The sequence below is a fragment of the Paramormyrops kingsleyae genome, chromosome 3 (assembly GCF_048594095.1).
Source record: "Paramormyrops kingsleyae isolate MSU_618 chromosome 3, PKINGS_0.4, whole genome shotgun sequence".
NCBI lineage: Eukaryota > Metazoa > Chordata > Actinopteri > Osteoglossiformes > Mormyridae > Paramormyrops > Paramormyrops kingsleyae.
The window spans coordinates 18,832,544-18,849,352 of record NC_132799.1 but is presented as its reverse complement, the minus strand read 5'-3'; the positions used below and the strand labels follow the sequence as shown (position 1 = coordinate 18,849,352).

Here is a 16,809-nt window from a genome sequence, read left to right as displayed (position 1 = left end):
AACAGGAAACACAGAAAACAAGCAAACCACAAGGACAAGAGGCACCCCCAAGATATCAGCTTCTGATATTCCTCTTCCGGCAGCTGCAGACCTGGTATGGCTGGCTGCAGACGAACAAGAGCAGCCCCGGACTCAGCTCGTACCGTGGATCAGCAATGTCTAGCAGCCATTTTGTCATATCTTCCAGCTCAATGTCCCCGCCTAATGGCACCTCCTACAATGAGAGCCTCGCTTCTGACAGCACGGGGCGTCCAGTTCTGACAAAGTGTTTTGGGGGGAGCAACAAGACACTGTACCACCCCACACCCCCACGCCAGCCACGCCTTCCCACCCATCCAGCTGGGACACAAACAATGGAGGGATTTCCTTGTTTTCCCATTTCCTTTAGTAGAGGCCTTTGCTCTCACATGCTGCCTTTGATGGGCTGGTGAAAAACAAAGCACTGCTCTCTGCACACCGAACCAGATCCGGAGTTTAGAGGGGCTTTTTTTCTCAGCAAAACCACACTTGGAACAACCCCCTGGCTACAACAAGGGACAGCAGAACACAGCCACCTCCACTGGGCCCCTGTTTTTACAAAATGAACTCACCTCTGAGTAAACCTCCTCTGTCAGTATATCTCATCTGAGGGTAAGGAAATTACTTAAATGACATGCATGGGAAAGGAGAAATTGAATTCTTTCGGCATCAAAGTGAGTTTATGTTTAATTCTTGTGTTAGCGCAGCTTTTATGAAAACAGTGGTTAACTTTATGTCTGATGATATCAGTTTTTCATTCCTCTTGATCCATCACTGTCTAATATTAAATTTTATTTGCATTTAAATATGCAAACTTTAGTGTGAACAAGAAAACAATCACTTTATAGTAATCCTGAAACAATGTATGCATTATCTACCATTAATGTCTATAGTATTTTCATGTAATAGAGGTCACACATGTTGTTTTGACTATAACTGTTGATTGTGTGATGATGCACAAATCAATATGGAAGGTAGGATCTCTGCCAGCACTGAAACCTTGTGAGTCTTGTCCACCAACTCTATTCAAACCTGAACCTCTGTTCGGAGTCCCAACAATGAAATTGGTGCAAGTAATGACATTTAATTAACGTAAATAATGATGCCAACACCAAGAATTATAATTGATCCATTTGCACCTACCCTGTACTCAAGTACACATGCAGTTTCAATAAATAATTATTAAATTAAACCAGTAACTGCAAGCAGTGACTGAGGGGTCCAAAAGGTCAGAATGCCATCCATGGCACAGAATCGGTATGGCAGTACTGATGGAAAATGAAGTACTGACTCTCACTGGTGGCCAATGTATTAAAAAGTCAGACAGTAGTAAATACAGCTGTAACAGGATGGAGAATTTTCTGTCTAAGCCTAACGGGTCAGGAGATATAGGACAGGATGTAAAAACCTGGGGTGTAGCGCCTCTCCCCACTGAAATTCTGGTTTGGGTCAGAAGGTCTGAGTGGTGGGAAGAATTCGACACCGTCCTACCTAATGTAGTATGTCTAGATCAGGGGTCTCCAACTCCGGTCCTGGAGAGCTACTATCCAGTTGGTTTTCTATCCTACCTGGCTACTGATGAGCCACACCTGCTCCTGGTATTTACCTGAGAACTGGTGTGGTTCATCAGAAGCCGGGTAGGATAGAAAACCTACTGGATAGTAGCTCTCCAGGACCGGAGTTGGAGACCCCTGGTCTAGATCGTACAGGTTAAGCTTTGTCTACGCCGGCTGCATGAACTGCGGCGCTCCATGTAACAGCACCACAATCATACTTCGTCCTTTTCGTAAACTGCTCATTCAGACATGACATGATTTTAGCTTCTTGTGTGGAATATTATGTCAGTTGTGCTGTCACAACTGTTGTGACTATGACACTTCAGGAGCCCCCTCAGACAATGACATAAGCATCAATGTTTGTGTAATACAAGTATAGTTTGTTCCATTTTTCAAATGTGTATGTGTTTTCTGGTTTGTCTCTCATCAATAACAATAAAGATGACGATGATCAGTATTATTGTTATGATTTTTAACAACGATGAGTATGACTTTAAAACTGGGAGTAATTTTCAACCATTGCAGGTCCAGCAGGTCGTGAAATAATACATGAATGACAATTATTTCAATGCCATGTTCAACATCTAAAACAAAGACCCATTGGAATGTAATGACATTTGACCATGAAGTATATAGCTGCAACTTAAAATACTAGCCTGCTATATGCATTCAGTTCCCGGTGTTGCAGTTTGACTATTTTCATTAGTAAAAGAAGCTTATGTATGCATTTGCAGTCTTACATTTAATAATACTAGTAAATACTGTGACCACTAGAAATCAAAACTATAAAATTTGAACACAATCCTCAGAAATTTTGCTATCTATACATTTTGATGGACTTCACTGAAAAGATGGAACACAGCAGATACATTCTGAGTAAGTTGTGATGCATCATTTTAAACATCATACAGCATACACATAAACAGCTGTAAAACAAGCATGCAATCTGAAGGAAAAGGCTTTAAGGTATTGAATGGCATTTATGGAGCACTGTCACCACCTGCTGGCCAATTTATTAAAACGTGTAAAATACTGAATACTGCCTATGTTTATACATAAATTAGGTCTGATAGTTTTCTACATGTCAAACGGCAGTAAAAGGAAAGGCAATTAAAAATATTGACTCAGCTGAACTTAAAGGTGACAACTGGTTGAAGGTTTTAAGAAATTAAATTGAATTTAAGGTGAATTACCCAAGGTGAGTCATATATGACATATATGAATAGTGGCCAGAGTGCCCCCTATTGACCACCAAAGTTGGAGGGTCAATCCATAGTCCCCTACTATAGTACATCATGAAATTGGGTGAGGATTCGCTGAAGCATGCCTGAGATATAGCTGTCTGATAGAAAGGGGCATGAGACAGGTATAGTTTGGGTGTGGCTGGTGGCCATACATGAAGATTAATCTTTCTTTATTTATTTATTGCTGATTTGAATGCTACCAGAATGGTCTAGATGGGGTGGAGAATATTGGATTAATAGAAATATGTTTTTTCATATTTACAGAAATCACTGGGAAATGCAAATTACTGTCACTGAACAGTAAATATATTTTGATTTGGCATGAGTCACAGAACTGAAAGTAAAAAGGATTTTGACCATTTATATGTTATGCAAAGAGAAATGATGAAAATCTCAGTTGTACTGGTTTTGCAGGTTTACAGACACATGTTCAATTGCTGCACTGCCCCCTATTGACCGATCGGTACCAAATTTGGAGGGTCCTTCCCCAGTACCCTCCTATAGTATGTTGATCCTAGGATGAGTAAAAAAAAACCTGTTCAGTCTAGGTCTTACAGTTTAGGCTGCCCCTTTCATTTTAGGGAAGAAGAATACTAATAATAAAAGAGAAAAATCCTAACAAAAACAATAGTGAGTTGTAAAACACAGTAGTGCAATGGACCACTATTGTTTTAGTTAGGATTTTTGTTAGGGCTATTTAAGTCCTTTGTCTTTGGAAAAACATTTACATCAAAATCAAGTCTCACAAAACAAACAACCAACCTCATCCCTGAAAAAATAAGCCCACTATGCAAAGTAAAATTAAGCAATCAGGCCCAATAATAAGCCCAATATACAAGACCACAGGAAACACAATTTATCCTGTGTTTGCCATATTTTGTATGTTCCTTGTAAATATAACATAACATGCATACAACTGTAACTGACACCGTGGAGGCATGGTTCTAAAGTTTTAATTTATCATTTTCTTTTGCTAGTGTGACAGTAAATAACTCCTTATAGCATGACATAAACTAAATAAAGAGATATTTCTGCATAACAAGAACTCTTAATTAGCCTTTAATCACTCATTCATTATCAGATTCTGACCAAAAATTCAATTCAAATGAAGTGATGTAAAATTATGTAAATTCTTAAATTAACTGAGCTAACCAAATTGGCTGAAACTAGCCAGCAAGGACACTAGAAAAAAAAATACAAATAAAAATAAAAAAAACCTGAAAAGCACAGTCTGGAAACTGTTTTGGATTTCACCGGCAATTTTTATCTTGGGAACAGCACACCCCCCCACGCCCTCCCAGCCACATGCTTTATAAGTTCTGAGCAGAATAACAAAACACCATTATTTACTTTTCTGTTTGATGTTAAAAATGTAGTACCACTTTTATCCTGCAGGATGCACTACAGAGAGGTGCCCCGTGCAACAATAATCCAGACAGCCAAAATATAGACAGGGGAGGTTAGGACTGGAGGAGGTCACCTTACCTCCTTTACATGTGCGTCATCAAAGTACATCCATTTGCGGATTTTGGTCTGGAAGAAAAAGGTGGAGTAGTGTTTGCCGTAGTAGCAGACCATGCCCACCAGGTAGAGCTCTGCCTGTCTGGCTTTGTCTTCTGTCACCCTGAAGAAAAGCTGGAGGGGCAGTGACAAAGGCATTGTCAGTCTGAGTGCTGGGCATTGACCAAAATGTCCATCCGGGCCTGATGTGGACCCCAGCTCTGCCTGTTTCTTACATCTCCCAGGCGGAGGCAGGTCCCCAGGCTGTGGATCACATCCTCAGCCAGGTCTGAGTGGTCAGAGTCCCACACCAGGCCGATGGTGATGATCTCGGGGGAGTTCATGAGCACCCGTCTGATCTGCGGCGTCTCTCCACAGTTACTCTGTGACAATGAATCAGGGTGGGAGGGAAGGATCAGCTTCCTCAGCAGTGAAATATTCTTACAGCACAGCTAGACATAATATTCTAACTCCTGCTTTGTGGCCCACAAATTGCACACCAAACAACAGACCCAAAGGGACCTGGCCCCTTTGACTGAGGACCAGAAGGTCTGGCTCCTCCCCATCTTCTCTAACCTACTGTATGGTAACCTACACCACCCCCAAGCATGCTCATGTTGCCACTGCTCATTCATTGAAAATTGGTCTGAGCAATATAGCAAAATTGTTTATCACAATAATTTTTTTTCCATCAGTCAATATACAGTGCCTTCCATAATGTTTGGACAAAGACACATTTTTCCTTGATTTACCCCTCTGCTCCACAGTTTAAAATATCAAAACAAACATTTCAGACCTGATAAAACTGCACATTGCAGACTTTAATTTAAAGTTATTTGCATACATTTAGCACGTTTCACCATGTAGAAACTACAGCACTTTTTATACATAGTCCCCCTCATTTCAGGGCACCATAGTGCTTGGGACAGAGCAATAGTAGATATATTAAAGCAGACCTGTTCAGTACTTTGTTGCATATCCCTTGCATGCAATGACTGCATGAAGTTCACAATTCTTAGTCATCACCAGGTGCTGAGTATCTCTAATTCAGCTCCAGCTTGTTTAGGGGGCTTGTCCCTTTAAGCTTCCTCTTCAGCATATGTAAGGCATTCTCAGTTGGATTTAAACTGAGTGACTGGTTTGTCCATTCAAGAAATGTCCATTTTTTTAGCTTTGAAAAACTCCACTGTTGCCTTAGCAGTATGTTTGTGATCATTATCAGGCTGCAGAATGAAGTGTTGCCCATAGAATTTGGAGGCATTTATGGCAATTTGAGCAGATAAGATGTTTCTATACACCTCAGAATTCATTGTGCGACTGCTGTCCATAAGACCATTTTCCAGAATTCGGCAGGCTGCTTTAAGTACTTTTTCCCCAAACTTTAATTTGGTCATTCTGTTTTTGTGGTTAACTAGTGGTTTGCATGTTGCAGTGAAGCGTCTGCATTTCTGTTCATGAAGTCTTCTGCGGATAGTAGTTTCTGACAAAGACACCTGCCTCATGAAGACTGTTTCTGATCTGCTGGACAGCCATTTGGGGATTTTTCTTTACCATCAACACAGACAAATGTGTCTTTGTCCCACACTTTACGGAGGGCACTGAAGATAATTATTACAATATAATTCACGTTATTATTTCATTACCTGAAGACTCCACTTTGCTTATTATTAACTTAGGATTCGCCTTAAACAGGCTAAGAACATAAAAAAGAAAAATGGACTACCAACAGAAATCTATTTTAAATAAATAGATCATACAAAAATACACTCTTTTTGTCATGGGCTGTAACACTACAAAACACTGACAGTTTGTTTATTTGTTGCTCTTATTGGGTTTTTTCCTCTCATTGCCTCACTGCTTGTTCCAGGGAACGGGTTTGACATTGCTGGTAGAGTTGCTCACAGAGACCCCCCTCTGGCACAGGGAGGGTTTGGCCAGGAAGCCAGGTCTCCCCCCCCAAAAAAACTGCTCAAGTGGGAGGATCCTTCAAATCTAACTGAACCGGTTTGTCGGCAGGACCCAAAACAAAGGATGTTTTTCCAACGCACCAGGTTAATTTCTTAAAATCTTCAACCAAGAAATGTTGGTTTTACACTGGTGTAAAAACTCCTGGTACTGGTACCAGCACCGAATGACATCACAATGCCAGGCTGGGTATTTTGTACTGAATTCAAAAAATGTCTGTAGTATAATATAGGGCTGGAGGATGTGTGATATTAATACCAACATCGCCTGTCATGCACATACAATTCTCACATTGCTAGTAAGCTAGATTTAAATCAGGCTATTTCTTACTTTCAATTCTGTAGACATTATAGCGCAGGAAGTTTAAGTTTTGCTAAAACAGTTTCACTCCTTCATACAAAAAAAAATGCTTAGCTAGCTTTGCAATTTTAATTATTATTCCTTTTATAGATGATCTAATATTCACTGCTCAAAAAAATTAAAGGAACACTTCGAAAAACACATCAGATCTCAATGTGGAAAAAAATCATGCTAGATATCTATACGGATATGGACTGGGCAATATGTTAGGGACGAATGGGTGCACCATCGTTTGATGGAAATGGAAATTATCAACTATCTACAGAGGACTGAATTCAGACACCCCAAAAATAAAAGTGAAAAAAATGATGCGGCAGGCTAGTCCATTTTGCCAAAATTTCATTGCAGCAACTAGAAATTGTACTCAGTAGATTGTATGGCCCCATGTGCTTGTATGCATGCCTGATATCAATTCCTTCATCCTCCAGGAACTTCCTGCATACTCTCGTTACATGATGCCAGGCATTGTCGTGCACCAGGAGGAGCTCAGGACCCACTGCACCAGCGCTGGGACTGACAGTGGGTCCAAGGATTTCATCCCGATACCTAATGGCAGTCAAGGTGCCGTTGTCTAGCCTGTAGAGGTCTGTACATCCCTCCATGGATATGCCACCCCAGACCATCACTGACCCCCCACCAAACCAGTCATGCTGAACAATGTTACAGGCAGCATAACGTTCTCCGCAGCTTCTGCAGACCCTTTCACGTCTGCCATATGTGCTTAGGGTGAATCTGCATTCATCTGTGAAAAGCACACGGTGCCAGTGGCAGACCTGCCAATTCTGGTATTCTATGGCAAATGCCAATCAAGCCCCACAGACCACAGAGCCCAGTAGAGGACATCAGGCCATAGGCCACCCTGATGAAGTCAGTGGCCTGCTGGAAGTCATTTTGTAGGGCTCTGGCAGTGCTCATCCTGTTCTTCCTTGCACAAAGAAGCAGATACCGGTCCTGCTGATGGGTTAAGGTCTCCTGGAATCACCTCTATGCCCTTGAGACTGCTGGGAGACACAGCAACCCTTCTGGCAATGGCACGTATTGATGCACCATCCTGGAGGAGTTGGACTACCTGTGCAACCTCTGTAGGATCCAGGTATCGCCTCATGCTACCAGTAGGGAAACTGACCGTATCCAAATGTAATACTAGTGATGAAGAGGGAAAAATGTCAGTGGCCTCCACCTGTTAAACCATTCCTGTTTTGGGGGTCGTCTCATTGTTGCCCATTGTTTAAGCCTAGCTAAACTCAAAATAAATAAATCGCAGGGCCCTGATGGCATCTTACTAGGGGTGCACCGATTGCAGTTTTCTGGCCGATCAACGATCACCGATCCTTAGGCAACCTTACCTGCCGATCTCGATTTTTTTTTGCCGATCTTGTTTCTTTCATAACTAAAAGACAGTTACTTCAATGTTTCCATTTTTATTGAGTAAATTGATATGAATACTCACAAAACATGAGGTAGTGTCCTCAAATATAAACGAACATATAAATGAGCATTGCTGTTTGAACTACAAAATCATATTTTTTCTTCCAGACTTTAATTTCTCTAATTTTGTAAAAAATATATATATATATAGCTGTTATGACACACTTGTCCAAAAAATAGGGAGGGAGGCAGCCTGCACTGCACCTCTCTCGGGAATGGGAGAAAAGGCTGATTTAACCCTCTGGGGCCTAGGGGTAGGAAACACACTTTCACTGACTGGGGCATGATCACACATTTCATCACACTTAATTCATGGCAAATAAATTATTTCTTATATATTTGTTTTGCCATTACACTCATCTTTATTTTAATATATATTGTAAATATGTCAGATTTTTGTTAAGTTTGAAATTTGACATCAAAGTATAGACATTGCAAAATGCAGTTTGGAACACTTGCAGAAACATTATAAAAGTACATAGTAAGCAATGCTGGCAGTTTGTTTTGATCCCAGATATCTGATCACCAAAGTCTTGGCTACATGAAGATGACTAAATGGTGTAGATGCAACATTAATTTGGATAAATAAATAAGAAAAACCTAACTCATGTAACTATTTCTGGCTCCTTTCATTGAATATGTAGCAACTTTCATGTGTATGAATGAGCCATTGTCACCTGGCCACGTCCCCAAACCCCTTTTATGGCGCTGAAGGGGATGTATCTGGATCGCGTTTCACCGTTGCGCTGTTAATCAAATTACCATGCGAATGCGATTTGAATACGCGCTAATGCGGCTATTTAGAATGTGAATAGCGATCTTCGGGTGAGAGCGGTACTACACGCCCCGATGTAGGTAAAACAAAGTAAGATGACATGGTTTACTTTTTTGCCGATTTAACCTAATTTTTAAAACTTTAATACTTCCGACAATGGACGTTTTGAAAAGAAGACAGATTACGGATTTAGCCAGCGTTTTTTTCATGATTATACATTAAGATTTCAGCGAGATATTTATAAACTGAAATAGACGCGAAAAGTACGCGATGTCGTCGACGACATACTCGACCCCAAAGAGTTAAAAGCATATAACTAAGATCGGTGGATCTCATGGGAATATGGTCGATTTCTGATCCCCTCAAATTAACGTGATCGAGGCCGATCGATCGGTGCGCCGATCGATCGGTGCACCCCTACATCTTACCTATAGTCTTAAAAGAGATGAGGGATATTATTAGCCAACATTTAACTTTAATATTCCAGAAATCATTATCTGCGGGTGTGGTACCATCAGATTGGAAGCATGCTAATATAACACCCATATTCAAAAAAGGGGATAGAAGTAATCCAGCAAACTATAGGCCAATCAGTTTAACTAGCATTACTGGAAAAATAATGGAAGCTATAATTCAAGTGAAAATGGTAGATTACCTAGATGCAAATAACATTATAAAGGATAGCCAACATGGATTTAGGAGAGGTAGATCCTGCTTAACGAATCTACTTGAGTTCTTTGAGGAAGCTACAAGTGAAATTAATCACAAAAAGGCCTATGATGTGATTTACTTAGATTTCCTGAAGGCCTTTGATGTTGTCCCTCACAAATGGCTCTTGCTAAAGCTTAAAGCTGCAGGGATTTTAGGAACTGTGGCAGCTTGGATCGAAAACTGGCTAACTGACAGGAAGCAGCGAGTAGTTATTAGAGGCACAATGTCACAGTGGGCCTCCGTTCATAGTGGGGTACCGCAGGGTTAAATTTTAGGACCACTATTGTTCCTAATTTACATTAATGATATTGACACAAATACATACAGTAAACTGGTTAAATTTGCAGACGACACCAAGGTGGGCGGTGTAGCAGATACTGATCTAGCAGCAGAGAGGCTTCAACGGGATCTGGATTTAATTAGCGAATGGGCTGATACTTGGCAGATGAAATTTAACACAGATAAATGTAAGGTAATCCATGCAGGGAGCAGAAATATAAAGTACAGATATTTTATAGGTTCCACTGAAATAAAGGTAGCTGATTACGAGAAAGATCTCGGTATGTATGTTGATGCTTCCATGTCCCACTCTCGCCAGTGTGGGGAAGCAATAAAAAAGGCGAACAGAATGTTGGGTTATATCTCTAGGTGTGTGGACTTTAAGTCGAGGGAGGTGATGTTACATTTATATAATTCCTTGGTAAGACCCCACCTAGAATACTGTGTGCAGGTTTGGTCACCATACCTCAAGAAGGACATTGGTGCCTTAGAAAAGGTGCAACGAAGAGCTACGAGAATGATTCCTGGTCTTAGAGGAATGTCTTATGAGGAGAGGTTAGCGGAACTGAATCTGTTTAACCTTGAGCAAAGGAGACTAAGGGGGGATATGATTCAGGTCTATAAGATTCTAACGGGTCTGGATGCTGTTCAGCCAAATGACTATTTCAATATTAGTCTAAATACTAGAACTCGTGGCCATAAGTGGAAATTAGCGGGAGAACATTTTAAAACAAATTTGAGGAAGCACTTCTTTACACAGCGTGTAGTTAGAGTATGGAATAGTCTTCCTGCTAGTGTAGCGGAACCTAAAACCATGGGTTCCTTTAAATAAGATAGATAAGATTTTAACAACTCTAAGCTATTAGTTAAGTTCTCCCCAAACGAGCTTGATGGGCCGAATGGCCTCCTCTCATTTGTAAATTTCTTATGTTCTTATGTTCTTCTTATGATGTTTAAATAATCTTAATGTTGGAGTAAAACTATGTCATGCCTGTCAAAGTGTGTTAGCTTAGCCATTTCAAAACTTCTGCTAAAATCACCCCTAAATTTGCAGCAACCTTCCAATATACCCATGAGTTTTTGGACTCAACCACTAGCAGATGTCCCACAACTAATCAATATTTTATTGACTTTTTTTGACTAATTAAATTAACTAATTAAATGGGCTGCTGCTGAAATTAAACAAATACATGGAATGGCTGACGTGCCCCTGCAGAGGTTAGCGAACTGAAACATTGTTCTTTTAGCCATCCAACAAGATGTCGGTAACATTTTGGAGAACAGAATAAATTCCTAGTAGCTTTTATTGTGTTACTCTTAATCTGCATGTTTTCTAATTTTAAATTGTGTTATTTGTTATGAGCAAATGGGCACGTACTACCCAGATAAATAGCTTTGAACATTAATTTTGACTACCTAAGACTTTTGCACAGTACTGTGCACCCATGGCTCTACGTGTAGAGCTGAGGTACTCAGACAAGACGCAAGCAAGGCAGAGCAGGGTGGGGCTTACCAGGCTGTGGTACGACCAGACAGAGCGGACGTGAAGCGTGGCGGAGCAGGGCTTATCAAGCAGACTGTGTTGATAAGGTACTCAGACGAGACGCTAGCAAGGCAGTGCAGGGTAGGGCTTACCGGACAGTTACGCAGGTCACCCATGGTGCTGGCATTGCGGAGCAACTCCCCGAACATGCCTGGCGTGGGCTTCTCCCGGGACTCCAGCATGTGCACAGCCTGGTTACTGTGGAGTATGGGGGGACAGTGAGAGGGCAGTGTGTTTAGCAGCAGGCAGCTCAATTTAGAGAATGCAGCTCAATTATTACATTTAACTAGCCTAGGAAACAACCACACATTTGTTTGGGCTGAATGATATGCCACGGACTTCCATTAGCACAGGATGGAAATTTTGTGAATGCCGTGGGGTAGCAGGGTGCTCATCTTCCCCATGTGTGTTGCTTGTACCAGTGTCACCTGTCGCACGAGATAGCACAGAGCAGGTGACTTGCTAGTGTCATACATTTACAGCATGCGGTGGGACACCAAGAGCTTTGCTCCACCTAGAAAAGCACAGTGATGTGAACAAGTGGGCAGTTCACATCAGGGGCCAAACGGGACCTGGTACTGCTGTAGGATCAGGGCTTAGAGGGCCACAGGTTCCCCTGAGGACAAATGCTGGAGATGGGCAGGAGCAGCACATAGCTCAGCCCGGGACCCCCTCCCCCCGGCAGGGGCATCTCAGACAGCCCCGCTCAGTATCCCAACTCGTCGTGTATCTAAGATTGCTTATAGGAAATGTTTGTTAAAGTCCTACAGAGCACTGGGCTGGAGGTCAGGAAGAGGAATGGACAATACCACCACCCGACATGAGGCCAGGCGGGTCAAAATCCTGGTGTCCATCTGAAAAAAATATTCCTAATAGCTAAGGGTACAGCAGATGAGCATCCTGAAGCGGGTCGCCGAACCTTCACCCCTGCTGAGTGATTCAAGCCTCTTGCTCTGCAGCACATATTCTCGACAGATGTACACCTTCCACCTGTATGCCACCTCCCTCCCTGCCCTGCAGTGGACGCCCCAACTAGTAGCTCACCAGAGAGAAGTGCTGGATATATAATGAACCATCTGGATAAACGGCAGTGGGTCTGAGGTGGCTCCACAGCTGTTGCAGACACACTGAAAAAGGAGATTTGGAAACAAGATGAGGAACTACTGTCTGGCCATGGATTGCACACTGATGATTATCCTTTAATGTTAGCGCACCATGACATATTTACTCTCTCTACACCCATGACTGTGTAGCTAAGTACAGCTCCAACTCCATCTTTAAGTTTGCTGACGATACCACCGTAATAGGTCTGATCAGCGAGGACAATGAGACGGCCTATAGGGAGGAGGTCAGACACCTGGAAGATTGGTGTCAGAACAACAACCTCTCCCTCAACGTCAAGAAAACTAAGGAGATGATTGTGGATTTCCGCAAACAGGCAACAGAGCACAGCCCCATCTACATCGGAGGTGAGGCTGTGGAGCAGGTCAGCAGCTTTAGGCTCCTCGGAGTCACCCTCACTGATGACCTCAAATGGTCAAGTCACCCGGCGGCAATAGTGAAGAGAGCACAACAACGCCTCTACTTCCTCAGGAGACTGAGGAAAGCCCGGATGTCCCCCGTAACCCTGTGCAGATTCTACAGGTGTACTGTGGAATCCATCCTGACAGGATGCATCACATCCTGGTACAGCAGCTGCTCAGTTCAGGACCATAGAGCTCTGCAGCGTGTGGTGCACTCAGCACAGAAGATCACGGGCACACAGCTCCCTGCGATCCGCGACATCCACACTACACGCTGTCTCAGGGAAGTGAACCGTATCAGGCAAGACCCCAGCCACCCTGCACTGTCACTTTTCACCCTCCTACCATCTGGGAAGCGACTGAAGTCCATTTGGACGCGTACCTCCAGGTTTAGGAACAGTTTCTACCCAACTGCAATCAGACTCATGAACAATCAGTAACCTGTGTCACCTCCACTGCTACCCATACATATACTTCTCTCTGTCTTTTGGTCTTATTTATTCTACTTATTTAAAATTCACTTTATCATTCATGTCATCTCTTGTCATCCTGTTGTCTGTCTTGCTGTCTATGTTCACTGTCTGCAGGAGCTCATGCAAGTAAGCATTTCATTGTACAAGGTACTTGTACTTGTACACATGACAATAAAGAATTGAATTGAATTGAATTGAATTAGCTGTCTGTGGGCTGTAGTCAGTTGTGGCTGAGATATTGACGACCACTGCTCTGAAATGGTTTGAGAGGGAGGAGCCGGAACCTTTAGCAGAGACCCTGCATCTCACAGCAGCCAATATGGGTGGAGAGATCGCACCCACCTGCTCAAAAAGCGTCATGGCGAACTTCTGGTGTGGAATGCAGTGTTTGGCAGTGCAGATGTCTTCCTTGGTCTCATCTGCGATGTGGAAGTGAATCCGCATCAGAAGGTTCTCCTGCCAGGCAGACACCACGAGCAGATATGTTCATGTTAGCGACACAAAAGACACATTGGTCCTTGAATGTGAGAGACACAGTCTGAACAGACTAGCTGCAAATCTGGGGGATTCTGAACAAGGCTCTTGGCAGGCAGTACCAAGCATGCTTTAGCAAATAGCCTTTCAAAGCCACTTATTGACACACTGGGTCTCAATAAACACGGAGGCGCAAACATGGCCATGCTCAGATCACTGGGACTCAGATATGGGCCGACACAGAGAGGGCAGACACATAGTGGGCATTCTATTGAGCCAGAACTCCATAAACACTCAAGTTACACTAATGGTGTTAAGTAACTACAAAAAATAATATTCCTGCAAAAGGTATGCTGTCATCTCCGCTGTGGGTTGTGTAACCGGGGTGGTGGGGGGGACTCACAAAGCATTCGGCTGCGTCATCCATGATCCCCAGCTGGAAGCGCTGCTCGTCCTGGAAGGTCTTGGCCAGGGCGCTGCGCAGGGCATCAGATGGCAGTACCTTCTCGCTACTGTACTGAAACTGTGCAAAGATGCTCTGCAAGCCATACATCAAAACAGAGTCAGCAATCTGACTGCTCATAGGAATTCATACAGTAAGTTCCCGCATGAAAATCAGGGGGGAAGTGGTAAGCACAGGCCAGGACTGCTGGTGGTGGCTTGGAGCTCCATAAGGACACGCCACCAACTCACAGTAAGACATCCATGCCTGGTTACCTTGCTTTCCGACAGGAAGCCAACCCTTTAGAGAATGAGGGGAGTTATTCACAGCTTTTTCACTCTCTCACCATTCTGAAGAAGCTTACTGCTGCACCAACAACATAGTATCATTTCTGTTATCAGTCTGGGTAAGTGACATATGGACTTCCTTCTAGTTATTCAAACACATACAGCACCACCTCCTGTAAACTCCTGTAATCTTTACATCGGTTGGCAAGCCAATGAGCTATCTCTCCCCAGAGAAGGACAGCAGAGGGGAACTCCCTGTGGAAAATCCCAGAAACCACTTTGAGCTTTGTGCCAGGTTCTGTTCACAGACATGCACAGAACCTCAGCTCTAGGACAACTGAATCTAAACTTTGATGAGAAGTCAAGGCAGGAGGCAGTTTCCAAAACAGTCCACAAAAAATGAGAACATTTGAAAAGAGCCCCCCTCCCCCTCCCCGGAGGACAGGAAGAAAAGAACAGTTCTGCTGCAGTTGGTCTCACCCGTGACTACATTCAAATAAACAAGACGTAAGCATCACGGAAAAATGAATAGCCCAACATATTGTATTAAGCTGACGTTATTGTGAAAGTATGCAGAAATAAAACGAGGCGGTGGCCATCTTACCAGGGAAAGAGTTAAACAATCATGACTACGGGCTGCTGTATGTTTGGCTATAGTAACAGCAGCAAGAAAAAAACAAAATCTAAGTTTATTTTGTATATCTTTGGTTTTTATAAATCAAGACAAAAAAAAAAAAACAAATAATGGAAAGGTGACGGAAAGTTTGGCTAAAAGCCATCAATTAAAAGAAGTTCAATGACAATACTGTCAGGAAGTGGTACGTTGTGTGTTCTGTGCATTTTCTTCTATCAGGGAGGTTAGAGCCACACAAATTTGATTTTCTAAAAACAGTAAATATATTTCAAACTGCAATTTATTTTTTGGGAATACTATGCTAAGTCAGTCAAAAATATGACAGCGATTACTGACTGCATCAAAAGCAGTTATCTGGTCTACACTAATACATAAGTACCTTCCAAAATAGGGATATAAAAGTGACATAATTGATGATAAAATGTTACAAACATCCTGTACTACCTAGTGAGTTTTTATCTGTAATGTTTTGGCATGTCGAAGTAAAATTAATAAAATTGTTACAGTGTTTTGTGCTTTATCAAACATGTGCCCAGGGCTGTCTGCTGTGGAGAGCCTTTGGAACCTCAACCCACACATATACTCACAAACACAGATCCTTTAACCCTCTGACCCCAGCTCAGGGCACTAACACATTTTCGTTTAGCAACGTGAAATTTTTCTTCCGATTTACCCTCCCGTCCTCAGTACCACGGGTTTTTTCCCCGACAATTAATCTTTCTGTAAATGCATTAGTGTGGACGCTCATAAATATAAAGATTGATTACACCTACATCAGTGAGCTCCAATTGGTTCATACTTAGCTCGTGATCCTATCCTGATTAGCTCTCTTTGTTTCGATGTCTCTTCTCTTAATTGGTTATTCTTCACGGGAATGAAGAATGCTTTGCCTTTGTTTTCATGGAAGAAAGCCATATGTGAACATTGAGGATATACAGGACTTTTGCTACCAGGCATATGTTGTTTTGCTTACTTGTGTGCAGCTAAATCGTGTTTTGTGCACATTGTATGCTGTTTACAACTATTGTGGAGTGCAAAATGAGAGTGTACCTGAGCCAAGCTTTAGTGCAGCTCTAGCTTATGATAAAGACATCCAGCCATCAAACACTGGAGTGCACTGAAACTGAGGGGAAGAGAGTGAGACGCGTACTGACAAAATTTCTGGATCCCTGTGTCGTTGCTGTGATGGTTCCTTTTATGTATAGAAAAATTTCATTTTTACCTGCATTTACTTTAAAAACATGGTTATGTCTGTGAGATTAATCAACAGTGAAAATATTAATAAAACTGAACTGTATTACTAATTAAAGTCAAAATAAATTATTAAAAATATATAATTTGCCACTTCTAGAATTATTATTAAAGAAATTTTGGTTGGACAAAAAACATGCAGATGACAGGATATGCTCAAGCTACAACAAACAAGTAAAATATATTATAAAAAGCTTTGGTTAAATGTACAAATGAAAAATGTCAGCAATATGTTTATTAACAACCACTCTTATACCTACGTCAGGTAAGTTTTACTCAGAGTAGTATGAAAGTTTTTTTCAATGCTAGTGGTAGTATGGACACAGATCTTTTCTTTCGGAAACTC

General features: G+C 42.1%; 1 protein-coding gene and 1 long non-coding RNA gene across 8 annotated transcripts in view; one reads left to right on the top strand and one right to left on the bottom strand.

Moving 5' to 3' along the window:
* Positions 1-16,809, bottom strand: part of LOC111839381 (ubiquitin carboxyl-terminal hydrolase 54-like) — a 77,876-nt gene that overhangs the window by 13,416 nt on the left and 47,651 nt on the right. For all 7 annotated transcript variants that reach the window (XM_023803263.2, XM_072709775.1, XM_023803279.2 and 4 more), the window contains 6 exons: positions 14,253-14,387; positions 13,718-13,831; positions 12,424-12,506; positions 11,472-11,577; positions 4,555-4,701; positions 4,304-4,453 (listed from right to left, as the gene is read on the bottom strand). In XM_023803263.2, coding sequence (XP_023659031.2) covers positions 4,304-4,453; positions 4,555-4,701; positions 11,472-11,577; positions 12,424-12,506; positions 13,718-13,831; positions 14,253-14,387 — 735 coding nt within the window. The remainder of the gene's footprint in view (positions 1-4,303; positions 4,454-4,554; positions 4,702-11,471; positions 11,578-12,423; positions 12,507-13,717; positions 13,832-14,252; positions 14,388-16,809) is intronic.
* Positions 367-15,715, top strand: LOC140588197 (uncharacterized). The gene is made up of 2 exons (XR_011989513.1): positions 367-630; positions 7,072-15,715. It is a non-coding gene; the product is annotated as an uncharacterized lncRNA (long non-coding RNA).